This window comes from Equus przewalskii, chromosome 1 (assembly GCF_037783145.1).
Source record: "Equus przewalskii isolate Varuska chromosome 1, EquPr2, whole genome shotgun sequence".
Classification (NCBI taxonomy): Eukaryota; Metazoa; Chordata; class Mammalia; order Perissodactyla; family Equidae; genus Equus; species Equus przewalskii.
Window position 1 is genome coordinate 84,913,095 of NC_091831.1, and position 23,769 is coordinate 84,936,863.

The 23,769-nt window shown below is 43.7% G+C and overlaps 1 protein-coding gene across 3 annotated transcripts in view; it reads left to right on the plus strand.

Annotated features, from left to right (window-relative positions):
- The window catches only part of GRID1 (glutamate ionotropic receptor delta type subunit 1), a 671,187-nt gene that overhangs the window by 626,465 nt on the left and 20,953 nt on the right, over window positions 1-23,769 (plus strand). For all 3 annotated transcript variants that reach the window (XM_070616293.1, XM_070616307.1, XM_070616296.1), the window contains one exon: window positions 1,502-1,697. In XM_070616293.1, coding sequence (XP_070472394.1) covers window positions 1,502-1,697 — 196 coding nt within the window. The remainder of the gene's footprint in view (window positions 1-1,501; window positions 1,698-23,769) is intronic.

Sequence of the window (23,769 nt, forward strand, 5' to 3'; positions counted from 1 at the left end):
GCGTTAGGGATGGTGAAGCTGGGAGGCAAGGCAGATTGTTGGAATCCATGGTGTCTGTTTGCCCTCACTCTGGTACACTGCTCTCCAAGATCACAGTGAGATTGTGCTACCGTAGAAGCCATGCAAGGTGTAGAGAAGGCACAGCGAGGCAAGGGATAGCGATGGCCTCCCCTGGGGAGAGGCAGCAGCTGGTCCTTCAAGGGGTTTGCAGAAGTGTATCAGGTGGATGAGTGAGATAAAGAGATTCTGGGCAGAGGGAGCACCATGATCTGGTGCCATAGATGGGGACTGTGTGGGATTTCTCATTTCAACATTGACTTCGGGGCTGTTTCGAGGCAGGGGCAACAGCCAGAGATGAGACCAGACGATGGAGAGTTGTGTAGATCAGGTTGGATCTCCTTGGGGGAACAGTAACTCAGTGAGAGGTGAGCATGATGGTCCCAGTTGATAAAAAGGGGAGACAGATTTCCAGAAGAGGAATAAATAAAAAGCAATCAGATTGGAGCCTGGAGAGAGAGGCTGGCTCACGACTGAGCTTTTCGTTTTTCGCAGTTTTATTGTGTGTGTGATATTCCATCAACACATTGAGCCAGATAGTGCCCATCCCAGGGCAAGTAAGAACTTTGTGCCAATTAGTCCTCCCTGGCCTGACTAGGCCCCCTAACCCAAGGAATGTTCTCCTCCTTCTCTGCCAGGTCAGATGTCTGCTGTTGGGTCCTGCTGGGCCTTCCTGATGCGTTCTCTCCCTCGAGTGTCACCTGGCCTAAGCTACCTGTTTGTCCTCTACGTACAACAAACCCAAGGCCCTCAGAAAGGCTTTGTTTTATCTTTACCATCTTTTAAATAATTATCAACACTTAAAAGTCAAGAGATTTCGTACAAAAATCCAGCTTGCTTTCTTTATTGAAAAACAAATTGCGAGGAGGTGCTCAAAAGGCAACAATTGGTGGAGTTCTAGAACAGCTGCAAGCTTTGGAGGGGACGTGCCTCTTAACTAGCTCAATCTCTGAGTGTATGTCTGGCCCACACCACCTCTGAGTGTCAGAGGCCAGTTGTTCCCATCAACATTGCCAACCTGTTTCTCTTTGCTGCGCTGCAGGCCTTGGAGTTGGAGACCCCCAGTATCCAGCATCTCATGTTGCCCTTACTCTTTTCTATTGTGACTGTCTGTCTCTATGTTTCTGCAGCTGGACCATAAGCTCTCTGAAGACAGCAGTCATGCCTTATTCATCCTTTTGTCCCTAGACCTCAACACAGGACCTGGTTTTAGGGGTTCAGTAACCTTGTGGAGTTAACCTACACTAAGCAAGCATCACCGTGATAGAATGAGGCCCTGGCGAGTCATGCTCTGGGCTGAGGGACTCATGCTGCTGGGGTTGGGAGTGAAGAATGTGCATAGGGGGCCACAGCTGCGCTTTGACCTCAGAAGGGCCTTGCAGCTCATTTGTATCCCTGCCGTGTGCAGCACGTACCCAAGTTTCATTGCATTTTTGCCTTTCAGGACATTCCAGGATCTCTCCAAACAAGTGGAGATATCTTATGGCACCGTCCGGGATTCCGCTGTGTATGAGTACTTCAGAGCCAAGGGCACCAACCCCCTGGAGCAAGACAGCACATTTGCCGAGCTCTGGCGGACCATCAGCAAGAATGGAGGGGCTGACAACTGCGTGTCCAGTCCTTCGGAAGGCATCAGGAAGGTAGGTGGGAGCTGGCCACCTGGACATGTGTGCACTGTGACAGGGACCTTGGGTGTGGTCATTCCGAGGCAGGAGACACCTTCCAGAAGCATCTCCTTTGGATAGCCCATCACCTGTAGGGTGATCTGTCATCAGCAGGTTAGACAGGCATTTCTCACAGAGATGCAGCTGTTCAAGTGGTGACACATGTCCATTAGGTAGATACCCATATTTGGCAGCAGAAGCGGAGGGGCTGCTCATTAGGTATTTTATAAGTTTCCAAAGGGTCAGTGAAGAGCGGGCAGATGAAGCCCAGGATGTGAGTCTCCCTCTTCACGGGCTTCTAGATGGTGGCCTGGAGGGGCCAGCCACCCCAGGTGAGAATACTCAGGAAAGGCAGAAGCAGAGAACCAGGTATGAGGTGGAGGGTGTGAGGGGATGAGGTTCAGGAGAGGGTGGGCACGCTTGGGGACTGTGTGTGGAGAAGAGGTGTGCTTGTGAGATGGTGGTAAGGACAGTGAGTCTAGGATGGTGGCTCTACTGGGGGAAACTGAGGGAGGACAGGGAGGAAAGAGGCTAGGGCCAAAGAGAGGAAGGGTGGAGAAAAGTCATCACGTTCTTCAGCTGTGGATTAGACTTTGCTCATTTATTTCAGTTGGTTTCCACAATGACCCAAATTAATTGTTTTATTCCGTTATACAGATGAGAATCAGAGATATGGGATCACACTCCTAGTTAGGTTCTGACGCCTGGGGTTCCAGGCTGAGGAGTTCGGCATTTATCTACCATGAGCTGCGGATCTCTTGAAGGTCAATGAGGAGGAAGATGGGAAGGCAGATGCGATAAGCATAGTGCTGGTGGTGGTTTCCTTCTATCTGAAGACCCTCTCATGTGGTGGCTACTGGTGAATTATGTGAGGACACTGTGCACCTGTGGCCAGCACTGTTGCCTCTCCAAGCAGACCAGCTGTCCAGCCGGCCTCGGCATCTTCTCCCTTCCATTCTCTACTCTACCTCCCACCACCTCTGTGGAACTTTCTCACAGTCACACACACAGTCACATGCATTCACACACACACACACGCACCTGTCTAGCCTGCCTTGGCATCTCCTCCCTTCCTTTCTCTACCCAGCAACTCCTTCTCTGTGGAACCTTCTCACACCTCTCACACATAGTCCCACACACTCACACACACACACACACTCACTCATGCACTCTCATATTCATGTACACACACACACCTGTGTTCCACATCCCCAGCCACTTGGTGACCACTTGGCCTTACTGCAGAGGGCAGTGGATATAAGGGGCAGTCAGGGGAAAGCTTTGGGGTTACCAGGGCCCATCACTCTGCTCTTCATGATGGGAAGAGACCTCAGCAGTCTGCCAGCGCCTCCCAGGAGAGCCCCAAGGGGCCCCAGGGAGAAAGCAGAGGCCCGAGTCCTGCTCTAGAAGCAGCGGGGTGTGGAGGTGAAGCACAGCCTCCATCGAGTGGAGGGTGTGGGGCCTGGCTGCGTGCTCTGTGTGGAGGGGAGCCTGCTGGCACGTGTTCTCCCATAGTGGTTAGCTCAGATGGCTCCTCCTTGTCGTTTAGCAGCATCAAACAGCAAAAAGTATCTGGGCTCTGGAGCCTGACACATTTGGGTGTGAAGCCCAGTTCCACAACTCACCAACTGTGTAAAATTGAGCACACCACTCTTCCTGTCTGGAACTTCTCAGAGGTCAGAGATGCCTGGGCAACTGCCCATTTTGGGGTCTCCTTAGACACTTAAAATATTTACAAGTTCATGTTATGGTAGATTTTGAATGTTTACATTTAACCAAGGGATATTTTAACAAAAATAATAGAATGTGACACACATGTGCTATTTCCACGCTTACAAGATTTATGAAAACCTCTTCATTCGTAGTGCACTATGGAGGATGGCACTCTGAGCTCGAGCTGCCGGGTCTTCCTTCATTCCTGACAGTGAATCTTCATGGCTGTAGGCGACCTCATTTAGAAATCAGGAATGCAAAGTTGATTTGAGACCTTTTATGAATGTAGGCCTGCGCCAGTGGCCTGCTTTCTTTGTCTCTCCTGGGGAGCCAATAGTCCCATCCACACAGGATTCTTAGGAAGGTTCATTGCAAAAATGCTACAAAAAGCACTTCTTATAAAAGAAAAGATAACTACTTTTGACTTTATTAAACTTCTATTCATTGCAAGACATTTCAAAGAAAATAAAAAGGCAAGTCACACACTGGGGGATGGGGGGTATATTTACAATGTATATTACCCATATAGGACTAGTGTTAAGATTATATGAAGAATTTTTACAAATCAATAAGAAAAGCTCAAACAATTTAATTTAAAAATGGGCAAAAGACTTGCACAGGTCTTTCACAGAAGAGGCCACACGTATGGCCGATAATCATATAAAGACATATTCAAAATATTAATGATCCAGAAAATGCAAATCACGGCCATAAAGATATTCATTTTGCATCAATTAGACCAGCACAAAATGAGAGGTGGTGGAGAGGACGGGGGTAACAGGTGCTTAATTGCTGGTGGGAGTGTACTGAGTCCACCCGCTTTGGAAGTGAGTTTGTCATTCTCTTATAAAATGGAATATTCACGTACCCTATGACCCAGCAATGCCACTCTTACGTATCCACCCAAAACAAACTCCACACGTACCCCAGAGATAAGAAGGGCCATGGTAGCATTGCTTATAGAGCCAAAACCCTGGAAACAATCCAAATGAGCATTAACAAGCTAAAAAGGAAAATGACCTGCAATGAAATGAATGAACTACATCTTCGTGTAATAGTATGGATGAATCTTAGCAGAATAATATTGAGTAAAAAGAGCATTCAAGGCAATTTCACATGGGTCAACTAATAGAAAATAACATGCAACATAATACTCTTTTAAAAATGTATAAAACACAAGCATAGACACATCCAAAGTAGTGATGAAGTACAAGATTCACAATAGTGGTTACTACAGGTGGGACAGGCAGAGCAACAAGAGGAGAAGCATGTGGTTGGATATAAGTCATGTCAGTGTTACCTTGAGACTCACAGGGTTTTTAAAAAAAATTTTCGTTTATCATGATAATAAATAATAAATGAGTTCATTAAAATGAGGGCCATTCCTGGACAAAAGGACAGGTATCCTGAACCTAGGGTTGTGATGAATCTCGTTCTTTGCACCTATCTACTCTTCCAAATAAATCAGTCCAGACCAAGCCAGGTGGAGTTTGGTTCCTGCACCCACCAGCCCCTTCTCTCCTTGTGAGCTCGCTGTGCCTGCCCCCTCTTACTCTTGGTGGCCTTCAGGAGGGCAAACACCACCACTGGACCCCTCTGGAGGGAGATGCATCGGGAGATGGGTTGTCAGGGAAACACCCCCTCGTCATCCTACTCACTCCTAGTCCGTTGCTGGCAGGTTAGAAATCATTCACCCTCTGGTGAGTTTTAGGGTCTGACTCATGAATAAAACAGTGTAAAACAAATAAATAGCTGAGATACAAATAAGGGATTCTTTAGAAATGTCTACAGCTTCGTGGTACAGAATCTAATCCTTTTTCAGTCCACAGAATGTGTTACTTTCATGACACCTTCATTTTATAAACCCCCAAGCTGGCTTTGGGGTCACAAATCTCCCTCTTGCATTTGAATCTTCAAGAAAAAACTGACTGCCAGCCCTAGACAAATGTTAAGGGTTTTATAACTCGTGTCATAAAATCGAGTTTATAGTATTGTCAGAAAATGGAGTGCGCTGCATTTTTTACTGGAAAGAAAGCTCAGATTCACTCTCAAATTCTCCTTCTTCTTGTGCCTGTTTGGGGGCCTAGATGCTTGTCTGAAATTCTTCCTGCGCCCTTCCTCCCCCTATGGAGCTGCCCCTCACTTCCTAGGCTACAGCTTTGGAAACCTCGCGAATCTCCTGGCCAAGAGGCAGACCAAGCTGGGGATAGCCATGCCTTGGGTGAGGGCCTTGTCCTGAATTCGGAAACTGTGAAGGAAAATCCAGCATGTTGGGAAATATGGGCCTGATCCTGATTTGAGGGATGAGCGGCTTCTCTACATTCCAGAGTCTGCTTCTGAGCACTGCAGTCAGCCTGGCAAAGGTGAGGAGGGGACGCCCCCAAGAGATGTCGCAGGAGACTTCTTTCGCAGGGGAAAGGAAAGGATGACCCCACCTCTGATTTCCAGTCCCTCTTTGGTGACTCTGGCTCCATTTCTGGAGAGTGCTTGTTAGTGGAGCGATGTCTAATTGCTGCTAGAGTCAAGAAGCTTGGTGTAGAGGGCAACCTTGGAGAGCTGCCATTATTTTTCCCTTGGGAGTGCTGTAGCTTTTAATGACTTGAAGCCAATTTAGGTGGGAAATTGCTTAACAAGAGGTGATCACTTTTCCACAGTATCAGAGCTAGAGGAAGGGATTATGTCATGGTTGCCCCACTGCTGTGACTCACTTCTTCATGCCAGAAGCCACTCAGATAAGGAGGGGGCAGCAAGGAGGGCAGAAAGGAATTTGGAAGGGGAGGCAAGTTTTATTTCTTCCTTAAGAGCCCACAGCATACAGTTTTTACAACCAACCAACCTAGCACTTAGTAAGTCTCAATAAATACTGGCTTGTCCCTGAATGAGTCATCTCTTTGCTGTCTGAGCAGAGACACGTAAATCGGGGGTGTAGTTGGTGCCGTCAGTTAGCAGGTGACCTTCCGTGGGTTCCATAATGGAAAGGACAAGGGAAGATCTCCAAGGTCCCTTTCAGGCTTGTCTCTTGTAAGCCTTCTCTTAGGAAAGAGACCCTGCTGGCCCTCAGAGAGAGGAGAGACGCTGCCTTCATTCCTCTCAGCCACCTGCACCTGTCAGACCCAAGGAAAGACGAGACCAGAAACTTTGAGAAACTTTGTAGAAAAAGTTTAAGGATCCCCAATCTAGAGCAGCGAGTGGTCCAGGGATGCTGCCCCTGGATCCATATCATCTAATTGCACATAGACGCATCACCTAGCTCTTCATCTAGTAGAACAGACACATGCAGTAACACGTCATCTAGCTCTCTATCATCTAAGAGTGCATGAGCACATCCAGCAAATAGCTCATCCTCTTGTTCCACATTGTCTAACAGCATGTAGGCACACGCAGTAACACTTCATCTAGCTTGATGTCGCCTAACAGCACATCAGCATATCTACTCGTATATCATCTACCTGCACACCATCTAGTAGCATACAGCCTCTGCCTACAGACTGTCCTTGCTTGTCCTTTTCATTTCTGCCTCTGGTGGTCCAGAGACTTCTTCCTCACTGCCCTGGGACCCAGCTATACTCATGGCCTGACCTAGTCACCCCCTGAAATCTATTGAGCAGTTTCTATGTACAAGGCACTGTGCCAGATGATCTACATACATGATTTCTTCCATCCTAAAGAGAACTACTTGATTATTATTATCTCCATCATGTAGAAATGGGACCTGAGCCTCAGGGAGATTCGTGGCTTGCTCAAGGTCACACAGATGTGAGTAAATCATGAAACTATCCTCAGAGCCTCACTCCAACCTTGCTCCTTCCCATGAGGCAACATCCCCATTTCTACACCTCAATGTGTCTCTACGCCTTTGCATACTCTTTGCTGCTGTGTTCATTTCCCTTCCTCTTTTACACCAAAGTAGCGATATACATGCCTGGCTCCCATTTTTAAAAGCCTGACTTCCCCTTCCATGTGTCATCGCAAAGGTTATTTAAGTCTGTGCTTTTATTTTTGGTTTCCAAACTATTAAAAATATGTATTAGAGAAACTTTGAGAGGCAGAATTGAGCTAGCAAGTGGTTCAAATTTATATGATAACTTTGTCGCATGAAATCAGACTTTGATGTTATTGGTAAGATTTTTTTTTTTTCTTTTTAGCTTGATCAACTCTATCAAGTAGCAGCCAACATAACCCAATTTCTGTGCAGCGCCAGGGCTGACCCAGACTGCCAATTTATTAAGCCTTTCCATGAATCAGGCCTAATATTTAATAATATTGTCAAATAGAATGCAGCAGTAATAGTTTAAATGTCAGTCTTCACAGCTCATTGAACTCTTTGAATAAATAGACAAGTAGTTTGTTTCAGACCCTGTGGCTGGAGATAGTATTTTTCAGAGGGAAGTAGCTTTTGAATCTAGCAGTTGTAATAGAAGGTGGTTTTTTTCCACTCAGTAAATATCACTGAGGTCATAAAGTGTGGATGCAAATGCAGGGAGAAAACAGGCCCACAAATCTTATTTATTTCCACACTGATGTAATGCTTGCCCTGGTGCCAGACTGTGTGTGGGCATCACCCGTAGGCACCTGTGTTGGTTCCTTGCCCTTGCTCTCTGCTCTGTGACAAGGGCTGCTCTCATTGCTCTCACTCCCTGCTGAGTGTCGGGGGCCATACTCTGTCACAGAAAAGGTCATCCCCAGAAGGACCACAGCCTTCCAGGGGACGATCAGGAAATATGGTGCCCCACAATGCTCTCCATTTGGAAGGAGCAAGGTGAGGAAGCATCCTGATTCCATGCCGTGTTGGAAGTTCCTCCTGAGGTAGGGGAAGAGGCTTATGCGGGATGGCACTCATTTGTATTTTGGGGATGCTCGGTTCAATGATGAGGAAGGTTTGGCCAAGCTGATAAAGGGGATCCTTGATGAAGGTCTGACCTCCTAGAAAAAGGCCCGATATGAACTTGGTAGCCCTGGGCAGTGGAAAGCAACAATGCTGCCCTCAGTAGCAGCAATGGGTCTTGTAGGCATACTCCAAGACACATATTTTGGCCTTTCTTTACTTCCGAGTCAATGCACATCAGGGATTCCATATGCATCCTTCCTTCTCAGACTCTCACATTGCATAATCATTCATCTCTACATCTTTTGTACTTGCTCAAAAGGCACTATATCTATTTTGCAAGTTGGATAGTTTCTTCTCTTTATTCATTCATTTATTCACTTATTCATCCATTCAAGAAATGTAGTTTGAATAGCTTCTGCCTAGGAGTTTGGAGATGTGAATTTAAGTTCCACTTTCAACCTAATTTAATCTGTGGCTTTGGTCCAGCGAATTCACCTCTCTGAGCTCTCTGTGAGCTGGAGAAAAACCTGCCCAGACTCGTTGTGAGTCTACCAATGTGTAAAGTGGAAAGTGTCCAGTGGGGACGGCAGCCCAAGGTTGACATTCAGTAGATGTCAGTAAACTGCCTTAGCACCTACCATATGTCGGGAAAAGAAGATAGTAAAAATATAAAGACAAATATCACATAGCCTTTTTATGAGATATAATTCACAAACAATAAAAGGCACATATATAAAGTGTTTATTTCACAGGTTTAGACAATTGTATACAACTGTGTAATCACCACCCAAAACAAGGTTTAGAACATTTCCATCACCTTGAAAAGGTTTCTCAGGTCACTTTCTAGACACTTCTCCCTACCCCGAGAAGCAACCACTTAAGAATTTCTAGTACCATAGATTAAATTTACCTGTTCTTGTAATTCATATTAATGGATTAATAAAATACATGTATTTCTGTTTAGTTTCTTTCACCCAACAAAATGTCTATGAGATTTAACCATGAAATTGTGGATATCAGTACTTAGTTCTTTCGTTTGAGTAATATTCCACTGTATGAACAAATGCTGGTTTGTTTGTCCATCCTCCGGTTGACATACATTTCAGTTGTTGTCAACTTACGGCTATCATGAGTAAGACAATATGATCATTTTTATATAAGTCTTTTGTGGAGAAATGTTTCCATTTCTCTTTATTAAATATGAAAGACTAGAATTCCTGGGTCAGAGGGTAGCTGTGTGTTTACCTCATTAAGAAACTTCCTAACCATGTGGTTATTCCATTTTATACTCCTATTAGTTATATCCTAGTTATATACTTGTGAGTTCCAGTTGCTGGACATCCTAACCAACATTTAGTGTTGTCAATCTTTTTGACTGCAGACAATTTAGTGGACGTGAAGGATATGTCACTGTTTTAATTTGCATTCGTTTGGTGACTAATGCTGTCTACATTATTTCACATGCTTATCTGCAATCCGTGTAGCTTCTTTTGAGAAGAGTGTGCTCAAGTCTTTTGTTAATTTTTACTGAGCACTTCATCTTTTCATTGTTGATTTACATTAGTTTTTTATATATTCTAGATGTGTCTTTGATCAAATATAAGTACTGCAAATATAATTTCAAGTCTGTAACTTGCCCATTCATTTTCTTAATAGTGTCTTTTGAGGAGTAGATATTTTTATTGACACAACCCCATATATCAACTTTAATGCTTTTTGTGTTCTGTCTAAGAAAGTTTTGCCTATCCCAAAGCTGGAGTTTTTACATTTATGTCTATGTTGCATTTCAAATTAGTTTTTGTTTATGGAATAAAGAACTGGTCCAGGTTCACTTTTTTTCCATATGTATGTCCAGTTGACCTAGCACCATTTGTTTAAAAATTTTATGTTTATTTAACAAATAGATTAGATGCTTTGGTTGAAAATCAACTGGCCATGTATATGTTGACCTATTTCTTGATTCTCTATTCTGTTCCACTGACCTATATATCTATTTTTATATCAATAAAAAAATGTCTTCATCATGGTAGCTTTATAATAATTCTTTAAATCAGTTAGTGTAAGTCCACCAACTTTGTTCTTCTCTTACAAGATTATTTAGGCAATTTTAGACCCTTTGCATTTCTTTTTAAATTTTAGACTCATCTTGTCAATTTCTTCAAAGAACTTAAAATTTTGATAGTACTGCATTGACTCTATAGATAATTTGGGGGAATTACAATATTGAGTCTTCTAATCCATGAACATAGTTTTCCCTTTCAAAACAGTAACTTTTGACATTACTGATTTCCTCTGTTGATATATTGTATTTGTTTCAACATTTTTTGTTAATTTTTTTATTACGTCTATTTGCTTTGGTTTAATGTTGCTCTTATCTCTCTAGCTTCTTTTTTTTTTTTTTTTTTTTTAAAGATTTTATTTTTTCCTTTTTCTCCCCAAAGCCCCCCGGTACATAGTTGTATATTCTTCATTGTGGGTCCTTCTAGTTGTGGCATGTGGGACGCTGCCTCAGCGTGGCTTGATGAGCAGTGCCATGTGCGCGCCCAGGATTCGAACCAACGAAACACTGGGCCGCCTGCAGCGGAGCACGCGAACTTAACCACTCGGCCACGGGGCCAGCCCCCCATCTCTCTAGCTTCTTAATGTTAGACTTTGGTCATTCATTTTGCCCTTGTTTGCTTTCCTAACACAAACATTTAAGCTATAAATTTCCCTCTGAGTACGGTTTTAGCTGAATCCCGTGGACTTACATATGTTGTGTTTTCATTATCATTAAGCTCAAAATATAAGGCGTCAGACTTCGTCTTTTTCTTCAAGGCATCCCTACTGAGCTCTGGAGGATGACAAATGGCTGCGATTTAATGTTGAAAAGGCTATCGGCACAGAAAGCTGGAATTCATTCTCCTTAGTGAGGCTAAGGAAAGCTTCCTAAGCTAGTCCTGTCATGCACACACATTTTGCAATCCAAATGCCTCAATTCCTTTTCAGTTTTGAAGGTTCAAATGTGAAAGAAAACTGCCAAGCAGGAAGTAAAATACAGAGAATAATAATGGAAAGCAGAGAAGCAAAACAGGCAGTTGAACTCTCTGTGAACAAAACCCATTTTTATTTCTACTAAATGTATAATTTCCTTGTAGGAGAATGAGAGCAGTAGTATGTTCCCTGCTAACAGTCACTGTCTGCAAGCCCCTTCTCATGGTCGTGGGCTTAGTTCTAAGTATCTTGGCCACATAATATACCTGAACCTTCTTCACTTGCTTTAACTCTATGGTCCAACCCAACTCATTAAATATCCCCCAATCCATGTCAGTGTTTCAGATAATAAGAGGTTTTGAGAGGAAATCTTAGGTATACATTTATAATTTAAATAAAATATGTCACCATTAAGAACAGTTTAAACATTCCAAAAAATAAAAAATAAGCAGAAATGAACCAATCCAATGTGTTTTTTTACCACCAAAATAAGGCTCTAAAAATTTTTGTGTGTATTTCTGTCTAGTCTTTTTTGAAACTCTACAAAAATTTTATACAATTATAGTGTTATAGAAATTATATTTTATCCTGCATTTTTCTAACACTGTCATAAACCTTTATAAAAATCATTTTAATGGCTCATTAATATTTCATCAAATAGATGTAAAATAACTTATTTAAACATTTCCTTCTTGATTGTCATTTGTGTCACTTGCAATTTTTTCACAAATATAAATATCATTATAATGGACATCTTCACGCTGAATGGTTTTTCGGTTATCACATTTATTTCTTCAGGTCAGATTCTCAAAAATAGAATTATGGTGTCAAAAAAAGATATAAACATTTAAAGCTTTTGACAAAATATTACTGAGTATTGCCAAAAGCAGGGCTTTGAAAGATTACATTCTGATCTTTGGGATCAAAAGAATACTCAGGCTTCAGTGTTTTTTTCTCTTTTCCATCAAATCTCTGTGGATTTATCTTTAGTAGGAGAAATCTTTTTATAAATGGGTATTTTCTTCTACTTTTCTCATATCCTTTGTTGCAATTTTCTTCTTTCTTTCTCTTTTTATAGGCACATATGTACTTTTACTTTATTTTGCTTTATTATTCTGGGGACTCAAGTGGAGAAGAAATCACCTTATTTTCGACTCATTTCTTTCATGGCCCACATTAGGTATTGCCATCAATGACCCGTGAATTTTGGTGGTTTGAGGAAATTGAGTAGGATCACGGTTGGATGTCTACCTTTGTTCAATAATCTGAATTGATGCACATATGAACCCCTTCCTCAAATGTGTGTTTTCTGCAACAATTTGCGATTCTAAGTATTTGGTCTTTTATTCATTCCTTCATTCATCAACTCATTTACTAGTGCTGAGCTTGGTTAATATGTAAAAGTGGGCTTGATACTTTCCTCCTAAAATTGAGTTAGAATCGGTGTAAGGTCGGAATGAAGACAAAAGCTCATTTTGAACAGTGTGTTATTTCAAAAATAAAAGATTTTTGTTTCATTTTTTACTTTACCCAGGATATTCTTTCCTTCTATTGGGGGCAATCAGGAGATTAATTTAATCATAATGCCTACCATTAGAGAGGCCTGGGATGGATCAGGTGTGGTGTTAAGTTTCTCCTATGCATTACCTTAATTGTGCTTCAGCAGAACCTGATTATAAATAAGGAAACTAAAATACAACTTGCTGAAAATCAAGCTTGAGTCAGTATCAGACCCAGGTTTTGAACTCAGTGTTTTTCTCACTCCAGCGCCTGTGTCGTTACCTTGTGACACTGCAGAAATGGAGTAGATGCACCAGCAACGTGGAGCTCAGCTCCTGCCTGCCATCACCCAGTGTTCCAGTCACAGGAAACCTGAGCGGTCCTTACCCTCTCTGCACCTTTGCACACTGTGCTATTTGCTTCTGGGAACACCATTCCCTTTGTTTATTAGCCAAGCTGCTTCCTGGTTATCCCTCCAGCCTTAGGGGAAGCAGTCGCTCTTCCTGAGTGCCTCCTGGAGCTCCTCCTTGCTCTGAGCAGAGCGGAGCAGCGTCAGCGGCTCCCTTAATACACCGTGCATCCCAGAGCACAGCTTCGTCACCCCATCCTCGGTTCCCTGCTCTGTCACATCCCCCACTAGACTCGGAGTCTCCCTAGGTTCAGGCCTCTCTCTTAATGCATTTGTCTGTCCCCAGGTCCCAGAGCAGAGGTAGACACAGGGGCAAAGCACACAGACATCCAAAGCCTTTTATCCGTTTAAAAATCAAACAAAATAAATGTTCAATGAGTAAGAAATGAGAGTGCAGAAATGCAGCCATGTGCATCTTTCTTCAACACGAATGAGCGGATTGCTGGCACCCAGTGGCAGGGAGGGCAAGAAGGGGTAAGGAGGGACAGGGGGATGGCCTGGCTTAGTCAGTCTCCTGGAGGAGGTTTCCATACAATTGACTACATTGGCCCCTTCATCACGCCCTGCTGCTTAATTCTGTTTGATGATGATTGGTTCAGGATAATGCAGTCCAAAGATCAAAGAGATCCCCCACCGTGCCTCCCTTATTAAATTACTTTGCTTTGGGTTTTGAGCATTGCTGAGCAAATCTCCTTATGAATTCTTCAATTACTTTCTTTTGTGATTTTTATAATTTGGTGGGGTAAACTCTGGAATCAAACCAATATCCGTGCCATCGTGCTAACTTTAATTATTTTCAAACTCCCCATTAGAGGAGTGGGAGAATGTTCACTCCCCTTAAATCTGATTTCATTTTTCAGATTTCCTCTGCCCCATAATTTGCTTTGTACCCAGGTCTGACACGCTTCGCCTTACTGCTGCCTATAAACGTGGGCTGATTCCATTCTATTTGTTCCACTGAGTGTTACGGCTTTGGGTTTTATGACTTAAGTTTTTGCATTTTGAACTGAGTTGTTTTGTTATTTGATTACATTAAAATCAAGAAGAGATTGCTGATGAAAACAATTTTGATTTATTGCGTCAGCCAGATTGTTGGCGATTTTTGTTTGGCTTATTTTTATTTCCATTTTCTTGGTATAATGTTGTTTGTCCAGGAACAGGAAGAGAGAAAGGGAGGAAGGAAAATAACATTTATAAAGACATTATTATGTGTGGCATTGTGCTTATGCACTTTATCTTCACCATTGAGGGCATTTTGTGATAGTTCTATTTTGAAAATAGGGAATGCAAAACTCAAAAAGTTTAAGCAATTTTCCCAAAGATGATCAGACTCTTTCTACCATTGTGTGTTCATTATTATTACTACTGTTTTTACGATCGCCATCATTACTGTCATCATCAATAATATAAAACCTATTTGGGTAGAATAGTATTTCCACTGGGATGGGTGGCTGTAATGAAGAGTGTATTTACTCTCCAACAGAGAGGTATTAAGATTGGCTTTGAACCCTACATTTTAAAATTTTTATATGTGTGTGTGTGTGAGAGAGAGACACACTCACGCAGACACACACATAGAGATGGAGAGACACAGAGTGAGACAGATACATACACACACAGATAGAAAGACACTGCGAGAGAGAGAGATGAGAGGTGGATTAACTCACATCAGGAAGAGTAGTGGGACCAAGTGAAATCTGGTATTTCTGATACATTAAGAATCTTCATATGGAAGAGGTCTTGGACCTAGTCCCTACAGACCTCAGTTAGTTACACGAGAAGGGACGAGAAGTGTTCCCTACACTTTATAGTAAGTGTTTGGCATCCCCCAGCTGTGTAGTGGGCTTCTCTCATGGCAGTGTCCCTGCCAGGCCCTTCTAGTGGCGAATCTTTCTCTCTCTAACTTTACAGAGCTGTACATCTTCACAGGTAGAGCCCAGAGCTTGTTTGGCTCTGAGGGATGGGAGTCTACTTGGATCTTTTCGGTCAGAACGTAACCTCTATTATAGCTCCTCAAAGTAGTTGAAGGCTATGGTGTGAGCTCTCGCTCTCTCCAGACTGACATTTTAGCAAAGGCCATAAAGCAATACTGAGCCACAAATGGGGTTAGAGAATGACGTTCTTCAACATAAACCCTGCAGGGATGGTCTCCCAACACGTTAAGGGAGAGTCTTCAGTATTAACTGTGCTCACATGCAATTTTACTGCTTCTCTCTCCGAGTTACCAATTTCCAACAACCTTTTACGGCTAAAGAAACATTGAAAGGAGCTGGCCGCAGATGACAAAGCCACCTTGGCCTCAGGGTGTAGTTTCATGGGCCTCACTTGAACTTGGCCTCAACAAAGTCAAATGCTCAGTTAAGGAAACATAGTATAGCGAATAGAATGTGGGATTTGAGTTAACAAGAAGTGGGTTTGGTTCTTGCATCCACCTTGTGCCAGAGGTGAGATCTTGGGCAAGTTAACTGACTCCTGAACAAAGTTGACTCATCTGATAAACAGGAGTAATAATACTGGGTCTTTGCAGAGTTCCTGTAAAGACTGGAGGTGATGCAAAGGGACTAGCCTTGTAGAGTATATTTTAACACAATAGTTCTCAAAGTGTGGTCCTTGGACCAGCAGCAGCATCAGCATCATCCAGGAACATGTTAGAAATGAAATTCTTGGGCCCTACTTTAGACCTAATGAATCAGAAACTGGGGGAGGGAAGTTGGGGAAGAGTTAGGAATCTGTATTTGAACAAGCCTTTCAAGTGATTCTCGCATCCTCTTACGTTTGAGAACATATGCTTGAATGAATGGCTTGTTGTTTTATTAGTATTAGTATTTGCTTTATTCCTGAATCTTAGAAAGAGATTCTTAGCCAGAGGCCAAGGGTGTCTATAGATGCTGTCCCTGAAGGCCAGCCTCTGGAAGAGAAAGCAGGATAGGGAAGAGTGGAGTGGAGACCTGGAGGGACAAACAGCCTAGTTCGCTTTGATTCAAGGCCCCAGGCTTCCTGGATCCCAGTATCCATCTCTTCAGTTCCTCATTAGTCACTTTACACGTACTTATTGAGCACCATCTGCATGTCAGACATCATGCTTGGGCAGCGAACAGAACATACATGGCCAAAGGGCTTACATCCTTCCGTGTGTGTGTGTGTGTGTATGTGTTTGCATGCACGTTCATTGCGTGAGCCTATCTCTGTGCTTCTTTGTGAGATGTTGACCACATGGATGCCTGTCTTCTGTGCTGCATGAGTTCATATATTCTTAGGTTGTTCCCTTTCCCCAGGATGACATTTTTCATTCTGTGTTCTTTTCTCTCTGTAATCTAGTTTGAATCTAAGCAAACCAATTTACTCTTCCTGTTAGATCACTCTTAATCTTTCCCATGGAATAACTCAGATTAGATTGTTGTTTATCATGGTCTTTGGACAATTTAAAATTTTGACAAATCATTGAAAATCAATGTGTCCCTTTGCCCTGATGAGGAGGTTGTTTATGGCCCGTGGTTTTGCTGACGGTGTGCAATTTCAGTCTTCAAGAAGAGTCATTGATTCTTCCAAGTTAGGACTTTTCTTTTTCCTTTGTACCAAACCAGCTCCTTCTCTCTTGGAGATGTCAGAAACCTTCTCCTCCTAAGATAATGCTTGGTTCACTAAATAAGACTGTTTCTCCCCAGAGTGCGAGAGGCCCTAAAAGGGAATGCAGGCATAAAGCCTCAATAGGGTCAGGTGGAGGAGGCAGACATCAGTAGCAAAAGCTTGGCCAGAATCTGGCAGCAGAAGAGAAAAAACCATCATGATAACAGAGCCAGCTGCTCGGGGGCTCTCTGTGGCTCTTTGGGGCTACTGATGTTGAACTTTTGATGTGGGAAAGGGGAAGGCCATTTGCAGTCAAGGAGACCCAGGGAGACATTCAAGCTCTGCCAATAGCTGATTCTGTGGTCTTGGGCACAGTCCTTTTTGAGCCTCAATTTCCTAGGGAAATGGACACAGTTTGTACCATGAAATTTTATCCTGAACTTTCTAAGAAGAGAATGGATGGGAAAGCACCAAGTAGAGAGCTTTGCAGGAGGAAGATGTAAAGTGTGACTTTCCTTTAATGTTTGTTTCAGTAGCCTTGATCTCTCAACTTAGTCATGTATCCTCCTCCATCTAGTGCTCCAAACCAAGACCTAGAGCCGTAATACTCTCGCCCTTTCTGAATCTGCTCTCAAGAGAAGATCAGAAAGTTAAGTGACTCAGAGGTCTGTATCACTGAATCTCAACTTCAGCACACATCAGGGTCACCTGGAGAGATTATTAAAACGTAGATTTTTGGGCCCCACTCTCAGAGTCTCTTATTCAGTGGGTCTGCTATGGAGCCTGAAATTTGCATTTCTTATAAGTTCTCCAGTGATGCTGATGTGGCTGGCTCAGGAAATACACTTTGAGAATCATTCATCTATATCATAGACTTTGAGGATGTTACAGTTGGAGGTGACCTTAAGGACTATATGGGATCATCTTCCACTTTTACGAATTGATAGTGAGCCAGTAACTGGGCAAGGCTCTGACCCAGTCTAACAGTCTTTCTAATTTACCAGGCTGATGCCCGAGGACAATTTCTAGTGTTATTTCCCCAAAGGCAGTTGCATTTTAATGAGGATCCAAACTTTAAGCTGTGAGCATGATGTTGGTGATGATTATCATGATCATGACAATAACGCCTTATTGTTTGAGTTCCTTTAGTGCATCTGGCACTTTCCATGCTGTCTCTTCCTGTGATGAGCCTGTGAGGTGGATGGGCTTGCTCTTCCTGTCTTCTAGATGAGGTCACTCAGGTGGCTGGGGGAGGCCTGGTCTGCCCGTCTCATCTCCAGACCTTGCTCTCACCAACATAGCACGCTGTGCTTTCTGAAACGGAGTTGAAGATTCTATAAAGGAAGTTAAGGGGTCAAAGAGAAGATAATATAAGAGTAAAGTCATTGGTGGCCTGAGAAATTACTTGTAACTCTCTCTACCCCTTGCTATTCTCCTCACATTTGACTGTGTTACTCTGGGACACAGGAATTCCAGGATGGGACAGGTAATCATTTGCAGAAATTGTCTTGCAGGCCTAGTGCTTGGCTGTTGGGAACCATTTTCTGCTGCTGTAGCCTTGGGACATCTCTATCATCTTCAGTCCTCTTGCCCAGGTAATGGGCAACCTCACCGGGACCACCATGACAACCTACGGGGTGGCTTCATGCCTGTGCTCATGACCACACACACTCACTCACACACACACATGACATACCCCTACCAGGTGGCTTTCCCACTCCTTTGGTTGTGTTATCTCATTGTCCAGCTCCATCCTGTTCACTCTGGTCTGAATCCAGGAGCCAGATTGACTTTGTGCCCTGTGGACACTTCAGGGAAGCAGCCATTCCACTAATTGTGGGAGAGTTCAGTTGCCATCTCCCCCTCGCACCAAGCCTGCCTGGGTTTGCCTGCTTTGCTGGTCCAGGGGTCAATCTGGGTAAAGGGTCATTATCTTTTACTCCTTGGATGGCAGGCTTCCTTACAAGGGACACCCCTCTTGGTCCTGTAGATTGTCTGCCTTCCATTTCCATGTCACCTTGGATGACGTCTTTCCACTGTTCTGGGAGACCAGGGAGAGTGAGGTTCCTGATCTCCAGCTGAGGGTCTGCTTTCCTGAGCCCTTTGTGGCTCTCCCGGTGCTCAGAACCTGAGTTCACTTCTCTGCTGCTTCTCTGGGAGCCTGTGACATTCACACACACACTCACACATTCCCACACACACTTACACACATGCACCCGCATTCTCATGGTCACATACTCACATGCACTCACGCACACACACCGCATACTCACACAGAGTGTGTTGCTGACTTGGTCAAGGTGGAGGAATGGCTGACAGGAGGGAAGTGGGTGGGAGGAAAGATGTTTCAATAACAGCTGACAGATTGATCTCCTGAATCAGGCTGGGGACTGCAAGAGGGAGTAGGAGACGCAGCTTGCACTGAGCCCTCACTACATCCAGGCACGGTGCCTTGTGTGCTGTAATCTCAGAATAGTTCTCTAGGAAGCCATTATTAGCCCCCAAGACTACAGGTTCACCAAAGAGCTTGGATGTAGTGGTGGGTTTGTCTTCATCCAGAACCCTGCTCTTTCACTACACTGTGCTCAAGGAAGGAGGCTGAATCACTGAAATTACCCTCTTGGGAAGCTGCAATCACAGAAGAAAAGCTTGCTGAGCTGCAGAAAACATGAGCAACACAGGAGGCTGAAACAAGCCAGCAGAAATCACCCATGATGGCACCACCCAAAGATGACTGTGCTTGGTATTTCATGCTTGGTTTATGATTCTTCATAAACATAAAGTTTTTACATAATAATTGCAAAAGGATATCACAATGTGAATACTCTATTGCAATAGGTTCTTTTTCACTAAACAGTGTAATACTGGTTATTATTTATTTAGCACTTACTATATTTCCAGCAAGGCCCTAAGCATGTCATTTATTGAGGAACTTAATCCTCATCAGTACACTGGAGGGATGGACCATTTTACATGCAGTGGAACTGAGGCCCAGAGATGTTAAGCAACTTGCCTGCATTCACATAACCAGCAAGCAGTAGAGTTAAGATTCGAATCCATAAAGTTGGAGTCCAGAACCCAGGCTGGCTCTTGATTACTGTGGACAGCGTTTCCCTTAGCAATGTTTTAAAACACCGTAGTAATGGCAACATGATATCCCGTCATCTCGTACTGTCATTTACCTAGCTGATTCTCAATTATTGAGCACTTATATTGTTTCCAATTCTTGCTAGTTTAAACAGTGTTGCCCTGAAAAATCCTTGTGCAAACATCTTTTCAGAAACTGAATGATTCCTTAGGATAAACAGCTAGGAGTGGAATCGCCACATAGGCACATTTTAAAAGCATTTGTCTTCCCACCAAATTGCCCTTCCAGAAATATCATGCCAGCCCACACTCCTACCAGCTGCCTATAAAGTTGTCCTTTTCTCCACAGATGGTCTGGGTTTTTCCTGTTGCATCTTCTGACCTGGCACAGTGCATAATACAGGTATCACTGTAGTCAGGGTTCAGGCTGTGTGTGGCAATGTGTTGCCATTTTATGAACATGACCATAGGAGCTAAGATTTGGGGTGCTTGAGCTCTGCATGACTGGGGTGAAGGGTGGATGCAGGGAGCGACAATGAGTGTGCCACTGGATGGTGAACCCACACGAGGATGCATCAGGTTTCCAAGGATGGTGAACCCACATGAGGATGCGTTAGGTTTCCAAGGATGGTGAACCCACTTGAGGATGCATCAGGTTTCCAAGGAGCCCCTGATTTCCTAACGACCCCATCCAGAGATGGTGCTGGCCCCCGTGTCCTCCCTTTCTAGTGTTTGACATTTCCATGAACACCCTTGTTTGTAAAGCTGGAGAAAGACAGTCATTCCCATCCCATTGTGTTCTGTCACCAGCTGCATCCCCCTGGGAAGTCCTCAGAGGACAGGGACCCTGGGAGCAATTTCTGCAGCCCTCCCTTCCTGAGTCCAGGAAAGGAAGAGAGGAGCCCACAGGCCTCTTTGGAGCCTGATGGACCTCAGGTTGACCTAGCTCCACCACTCACCATCTGGATTTGTTTGGGACAAGTCACTTTATTTTTCTGAGCCTCAGATTCTTCATCTGTAAAATGAGGTTAATATTCTGCCCTTCAGAATTATGCCATGGATGGAAATGGAGTCAATTTCTGAAGGTCCCACATCCAGCAGGCCCTCAACACCCACCCCGTACCTGGCAGTGCAGACACCTGGTTTTCTTTGGCACCTTCCTTCTGATGACATTTGTGCTTGATGTTTGCAGCACCAGCATTCTTGTTTTGGAGAAAATGAGGTTGCTTTTCCCTTTCCAAAAGCAGTCAGGACGGAGTAGAACAGCATAATGAAGTTCTTGCCTCGAAGGCTGTTGTCTCTGAAAGTTTGCGCTCTGAGTGAGTTCTGGGAAGGGCGGAATCAGTGGTGCAATGAAAAGCCATGCAATCTCGTTTTATTACCAGTGTGGAGCAACTCAGAATGAGTCATCCAATATCCCAGCTCACTCGTGGCTTTGTTTATGGTGCCCAACCTTCCTCCAGCAACGTAGGCTGATCATGTTCCCCTAAATGTTGGTGAAGATGCTTTAAGCACTGGTGCCAGACACACTCATGGTCTCAATCCCTTTCCATCTGTAGTGCTCCAGGGTGTGGGTGGACTAAGGACAGAGTGGACTTCAGGGATGGGCTTGGATCCTGTTTGTTAAGATGCTCACTGGGAGACAAGCCAAGGGTGGGCTTTCTACCTGCTGCTGTCCTGGCCTCCTGGGGATGGATGCTCAGATGATTTTCTTGACTTTCTCTGAAGACAAAGATGTTCTTTCCTCCTTTCCCTAAAGTCTTCACGTCTATTCTTTTTATATGCGGACCAAGTGCCTTTTCTTTTTTTATTTAGTGAAAGGACAGAGCGAAATAAAGCAAAATGTTGAGATGCAGGCCAGGGGTGTAAGGGAGACTTTCCTGAGTTTTTGGGTGCTGTCAGGGAGCCAGTGCCCCGGGAGACTGGAGTTCTCTGCCAGACCTTTGTGTCCTGTTGATGGGCAAGGGCACCTCCAGGAGCCAAGGGCACACAGCGTGACAGAGATGGGATGTGGTGCCTCCATAGTGTGTGATAGCATAGATTGTGTAACAGGATTAAAGAAAGCATTTTAATCAACCTCTCTTAAGAATCATTGTTTATCCCATTCTGTTATGTGACCATCTTGTCCGTCTTTTGGCATGTTACATTTCACATGTATATACAACAGTAGCAATAGTTTATTCATCGTATTGTTTTCTGCTTTCATTTTATATATATATATATTTCTCTGTTTCTGCGTAGTCTTTTTTTTTTAAAGATGGGCACCTGAGCTAACATCTCTTGCCAATCTTTTTTTTCCCCTTTTTTTTCTTCTCCCCAAAGCCTCCCCAGTACATAGTTGTATATTCTAGTTGTAGGTCCCTCTGGTTGTGCTATGTAGGACACCACCTCAATGAGGCCTGATGAGCATTGCCATGTCCGCGCCCAGGATCCAAACCAGCGAGACTCTGGGCCTCTGAAGTGAAGCGTGCAAACTCAGCCATTGGGCCAGGGGCTGGCCCTTCTGCATAGTCTTTATAATTACTAACTGTTGCCCAAAACCCCATCACATTCGTGAACAATAATTTATTAAATTATTTCCGTAATATTGAATATTTAAACTACATACTTACTTTATAGTCAACATTAGATTTTAAATATCTGTCATATCTTTACAATCCATATGACATTGATTTACTTTATTGACATTTACATTATTTGACATTATTAATTCAAAAGTAAATACATTGATTTACTTTTGAGGTGAAGTTCCCAATTTGCTAGGGTAAAGGACATGTGCAGTTTTAAATGTTCATGTTGTTTTGCTGCATTACTTCCCAAAGGGTCCTGTCATTCTGTGATGCCTCTTGTGTGAAAGATCATGCCCATTTTGTCACAACCTCACCAATGCTGGATGTTATCAATTAAGAAAAAAAAAAAACACTGTGGAAGTATCAAATTTTGTTTCTAGACCATATTACTTTCAAACCTCCACTTTCTTGGACGATCTGCGAATGCCTCCCACGGCCCCTGGAGGAATCCTGGGCTCTAATCCTAGGACGCCAGAGCTAGTCCTGAAGGACTCTCTGGGTTTCTATGCCCACTGAGGCTCTGCGTAGCACTAAGGGCTTGTGGGAGGCTTGGCTGAATCAACCGGCCTTGTCTCCGGCCTAATTTTCCAACAGCCACTCTCCAAGGCATTGATGCATGATAAATCAGTGATTAGAAATCAGAATACATTTAATATTATAAATGGGCCAACCAGATAAAGGTAATTTAACCCATTAAAGAGGTGAAATACAATATTTATTCTTGTTTTAATGCAGAATGCAAATCTGTGGTGTCACTTTTTTCTTTTAGGCATAATGAAATAAATATCAACAATTTGTGAACAGCTCCCTGCCTATCATGCCTGCTCTCAGATAACATCCTCCTTCACTCCGTGCAGCCACCTGGGGGGTAGGGAATGGACAGGACTGGGAGACACAAGGAAGAATGTTGGTATGAACAGGAAATGGGAAACCAGCCCACTCTAAAGATCTCTTGTGCCATTTGGCCGAGGGACTCCCGGGCTGCCACAGGATGGTGTCCGGGTTCACCCTTCTCCCTCTGGGAGGAACAGCCAATGGCACGCTAGATTCCTGCCAACACTCTGTTTTCCCAAGAGACTGGGAAAAAAAATCCTCAACAGAAAGGAGTAGTTGATATAAATAGGAAATGGCATATGTCTCAGAGAGGGAGGGGTCTCTGCCATAGGTGAGGGGCTGGAGAGCAGAGGGCGAGGGGTAAGAATGCTGTGGAGAATATATGGAGAATAGATCTGAGGCTCAGTGCAGAAGAAGGGGCTCAGCCTCAAGCAGGATGGGGGAAATGCTCAGACTCAAGAAAGAAAGAGGATGAGCTTGCCACAGGAGGGGAGAGAAAGAGGAAATTCTTGGCTCTCCTGGAGGCAGATTTCTGATATATTCAGCATCCCCTAAATATGAAGAACC